The sequence below is a fragment of the Syzygium oleosum genome, unplaced genomic scaffold (genome assembly GCF_021117445.2).
Source record: "Syzygium oleosum isolate NSW1041296 unplaced genomic scaffold, Sole_v2.1 Sole_v2.10, whole genome shotgun sequence".
Classification (NCBI taxonomy): domain Eukaryota; kingdom Viridiplantae; phylum Streptophyta; class Magnoliopsida; order Myrtales; family Myrtaceae; genus Syzygium; species Syzygium oleosum.
This window is the reverse complement of record NW_026607494.1, coordinates 1,013,162-1,018,027: the sequence shown is the minus strand read 5'-3', so window position 1 is coordinate 1,018,027 and position 4,866 is coordinate 1,013,162. Positions and strand designations below refer to the sequence as shown.

The following is a 4,866-nucleotide window of genomic DNA, read 5'->3' as shown; positions in this document are numbered from 1 at the left end:
GAGGTTAATGGAAATGAGCAAAACCACATCCCGCCAGATTTTATTTATTTATTTTCGTTTTTGTCCATCTTTTTGGACAACCAAAAAGTAAAAATTACAAGACTCCTCGCTATCTAATACGAACAATTCAATGAGGAGAGAAACAAAGTATTTCGCCCCTAATAGTAACGACCTTGCTGTAGTAAAAGTATTGACATATCTACACATTAAAATTCAACCGACTAATGGAAGAGCTAAAATCACGCAATAATGCATGAAGAAGCAACTCAAACCGTGTGCTCTTCTTGCTCAGAATCTTAGTGATAATCAAGAAACTGAAAATCCCCTCATGACGAAGCCTGCATCACCGAGAGCGGCACGAGGAGCGAGGCTGGTTGGACCATCAGCTCGTCATAGCACGTCCCAAAGCTCGGAGTGCCTTCCAGTGGCATGTTGCCCATGATGGGGCCATACGACGATGTCTCCAAAAGTATCGTCCCCTCCGGGGTGGCGAAATGAAAGTCTTGTCCAGGAGGGACATCACCAAAATGGCAGTCATCTTGAAACGAGGCGTCCATGTGATGATGATGATGCATATGATCATTTACATGTGCGTGATGATCATTTGTGCGGCTCAATGATCTCCTCATTGCATCCTCTTCCAGTACGGCCAGCCTCACCTTGGCCGCCTCGAGCTTGTGCCCCAGAGAGCCCAATAGCCTCTCTAGGTCCTCTTTGGATAGGCCCTCAATCAATGCCTCCAAGATCGGGTACTCGGCCTTCCAATTGGCCAGTCGGGCCTTGGTGAGCTCGGTGTCGACCTTCCTCTTCCGATTCACGAAGAAGTCGGGCAACACGACTGTCTTCTTGGCACGGCGGTCCGCCCCCTTGCTCATGTACCGCTCGATGATGTGCTTTACCTTCTCGCGGTTCGCGGGCCAAACCTTGGGTTCATTGGCACTGGTGGCGGATCCCTCGGGACTGTAAATAATCATGCATGTGTCGACACCACATAGGGTGGTGAACTCTTGGGCCTTCTTCATTATGCTATTCTTCCTCTTCTCGTAGGTGATCCTACGTGCTTTCTCATTGGGGATAAGCTCTAAAGGCAATTTACGATGACCCATGTCTCAAAGTTTTTAATTTTTTTTGCATAAATCCTGCAAAAAAGTAGAAACAGCAACAATTAGGAAAGAAAAAATAGACTTGTACCAATTATTCTTGGTAAACGAGGGACAAGAAAAATTAAAAAATAAAGAGGGGACAAAAGAAAACATTCTTCATTATAACCCGATAAAAAATTTTACTGTAAATTTGCATGAAAGATATTATGGATCGATCACCAAGCAATCCTCAAGCGCTAATTCATGATTTTGTCTCTATCTGAATATCTAAAAATAAAATTCAGAAAGGATCTTGATTTTTGGACGAGCAAATGAAAAAACCAGATATAGCCACCAACAGAGGAGAACTCCAAAATTCAAGCATATATTTAAGCAAAAAATAAAAAATAAATAAATGAAAATAAAATAGACGACAGTTGAAGTTGGTTGAATGTCTTGAACAGTAAACTGATGGTACAGTGTTACTTCAAGCAAACAACCTTGGTCCTCAATGGAGGCTTTCCTCTGCATAATTCACGCCTAAATAATCTTTGACATCGTGGAAAGAAATCGATCAATGGTTTGTAAACACGTCCGTGTTTTCTCCTCTTCAAACAACATTATGTATGGCTTCTTTCTTGCCCTGTTTCCTTTTTCCCTTTTATGTCTTGCCCTAATGGAACACCGTCAAAGGATGTAATTGAGAGTAACCTCCAAATGTCAGAATCCAGACAAACCAGGAGAAAAAAACAATGGAAGGATAAAACAAATTCACGAGAAGTGTCGCAGGAAAATTTCAGAGCAATTCCAGAGAGAGAAGAGAGAGAGAAGAGAGAGGAGTGAGAGAGAAAGGTGTGGGGGGGCGATTCTTCATCGAATTTTGCAAGAAACAAAACAAAGAAATTGAACGAGAACTTGAGATCGCGCGCAGACAGAGAACAGAGAACAGGAGTACAAAAAACAGAGACAATTGGGCACCACAGAACTACGGAGATTTCAATAAACCGCTTTTGACCAAAACATAAACCTAGGGTTATTGGAGAGAGAAAGCACTCACCGATTCACAATCCCGTCGACCAAGATCTCCTCCCTCTGCAAATTTCGATAAACCCCCAGAGCTTCAATGGAGAAAAGAGAGACAGAGCAAAGAGGTAATGTACGTCTCTGTTCTCGCTGCTCTTCCTATTCAAAACAGAGAGAGACAGGGAGAGAAGAGAGAGAAGTGACCGTTGTGTTTCAGTCGTGGAAGCTGGTTTGCGTGTTGACCGTGAAGAAAGGAAAGAACTTCAATTTATAGAGAAGGGATGAAGAAAGAGATTATCTTTTAGAGCAATTCCATATTAACAAAAAAAAAATGTTCATTCGCTTTCAATAGCTTCGAACCACATAATTTAATTGTTTCGAGACGAAATTAATCAGTACCACCTTGTATTTTGCGAGATCTCAAATTATTATATATTTGATGTAATCACTAAGTTTTTTATATAGGGCTTTTTTTGTTTTATCAATTTGAAATAATTACTAATTTAATTGTCTAGGGCTTTTTATTTACTTGATGACTGGGAGGTGATTGTAACTTGTAAGGGCAAACAAAAAATAAAAAAATAAAAAAAATAAAAGAACGACTTCGCAGGTGATGATGCACGTAATTGTGACCTAATAATCAATTAAAATTTCCAAGAAAGTTGATAATTAGTCCACTACTTACAATAAATATACCAAGAAGGCAACAAATCTTTATGAAATGAAAATGTTCTCAACTCTGTAATTTTACAAATAATCTGTTTGTTTTAGATTTGGTCTTAAAATATATACGTACACGGTCATTATGTGTAGTTCAACTGAATTCTACATTTATATACAATTATAATATAGCTATACATAACCGAGCTTAGTTTAAGAGATTTGATTCAACGTCACGAAAATGTGTCAAAATATTTGACTCTTCACTATATTATTATAAAGGATTTATTTGATCAAATAATCAATAGTAAATGGATCAGTTTGAAGCAAATAAATTGCTAATCGATGTATTAGAAATAATTAATTAAGAATAAAAATATTTCTTAATTGATCGATCGAAATTTGCGCTCATAAAGAAACTAAGGCAATTAGTAGTAAATCTAGACTGTGAATATTATAACCATTTATTAGTTGATCTGATCACAACTTTCCAAGAGTATGTGAGTGTAAACGGACCCTTAATAAAAGATGTGCATGCTCATCACAACTTAATCAAGACAAGATATCTATTGGCCAATGAAAAAAAAAAAGGTACAAACAAAGCAAATCAATCCAAGAGAGGTAGACAGAGAGAGTTCGATTTCTTTCCGAGAAAAAGAGAATTTAAATTTGTAAAAAAAAAACATTTATTCGTAATTTCAATAAATTATGTGCTTATTATTTTTTTTGTGCGGCGAGATTGGGATTAAAGTATTAAGAGAGAAAGGATAACAGATAAGTAGGTGATAGTGTAGACTTTTCAAACATGGGTGGAAACTTTTTTTTTATATCATGGACTTTTCAGGGAGTTTTCAATTCATATCCTAACCACAACGTGTTAATGTTATTCTCATTCACCTGGTACAACCTTAATACAAAAAATTATATTATGGATTTTGTGAAACTATCTTGTTAAAACTTCCAGAGGAAATGGTAAATATATTGACTTTTCTTAAAATAAGTTGGCTTGAAACATTGTTAACACATAATCGTTTTAATTCTGACCCAAAAAAAAAAAGAACATAACCCTTATAATTATCACAAGTTTCTTGGAAATCTATATATCCCTTTCAAAAGGGAAAATAAGTGCAAATTTCTTGTCTTCGTAAACGTCTTTCAAGAAAGTAACAATACAAGAGGGGAAATTTATTATGAGACTATACACCGATCGGTAATTTAATTGACATTCAAAAGACTTATAAAATCGCCTTATTATAATTTAATTAAGAAATGTGAATGCGATTTTTTTTGGTCGAAAAATGTGATTTACTAATTGGGTTAAAGCAAAATGAAATTTCTAGTCTAGTTTCTCACTTTCATATTTCATTTTACCTTTAATATTTTCCCACTTCTCTCTCCCAATTTTTTTTTCAATCTGACAAAGGCATGTGGTCTTCTATCTTGTCTAACTTATCCCATGTGAGATTTGTGATATCACTGCCGACTATTCTAAAAGTTTAAGTTATTAGATAAAGGCGTGGTCTAATATTAAAATGGTTAATTCCACGAAAAATCCTAAACTGGTACACATATGAAAAAGTTACCAAAACTAATTTTTTTACCACCAAAAACCCCAAACTGGTACACATTTGCCAAATTTACCCTCCGTTAGTTTACGTTAAATTTTACTGTCAAATTGCTGAGTTGGATGACATATGAAAGTTGACGAGTATACCAGTTTGGGATTTTACCTCTCCATTTATCATAGATTTACCAATTTGTGATTTTTCGTGGTATTAATCCAATTTAACGGATGGTAAATTTGTCACAAGTGTTCGAGTTTGGGGTTTTTAGTGGTCAAAAAATTTGTTTGGGGTAAATTTGTCATTGGGGTTTTTGGCAATCAAAAAATTAGTCCGGAGTAAATTTATCACAAGTCTACTAGTTTGGGGTTTTTGTGATATTAACCCTATTTGAAAAAGGGTCATTTTGCCTATTACTAGCGTGGAAATATTTATTAGGGAGGTAGATAGAAGTCTAGAAAGATTCGAACTCAGGACGCCCTACTCTGATATCATGTCAGATTTTGTGGGGGACACTGTCGACTGTTCAAAAAACATAA

The 4,866-nt window shown here is 36.2% G+C and overlaps 1 protein-coding gene across 1 annotated transcript; it reads right to left on the bottom strand.

Moving 5' to 3' along the window:
• Positions 1 to 326: 326 nt before the first annotated feature.
• On the bottom strand, positions 327 to 1,106 carry LOC130139068 (agamous-like MADS-box protein AGL82). Its single transcript, XM_056315294.1, has one exon. The coding sequence runs from the start codon at positions 1,104 to 1,106 to the stop codon at positions 327 to 329; it is 780 nt and encodes a 259-aa protein (XP_056171269.1).
• Positions 1,107 to 4,866: the final 3,760 nt, after the last annotated feature.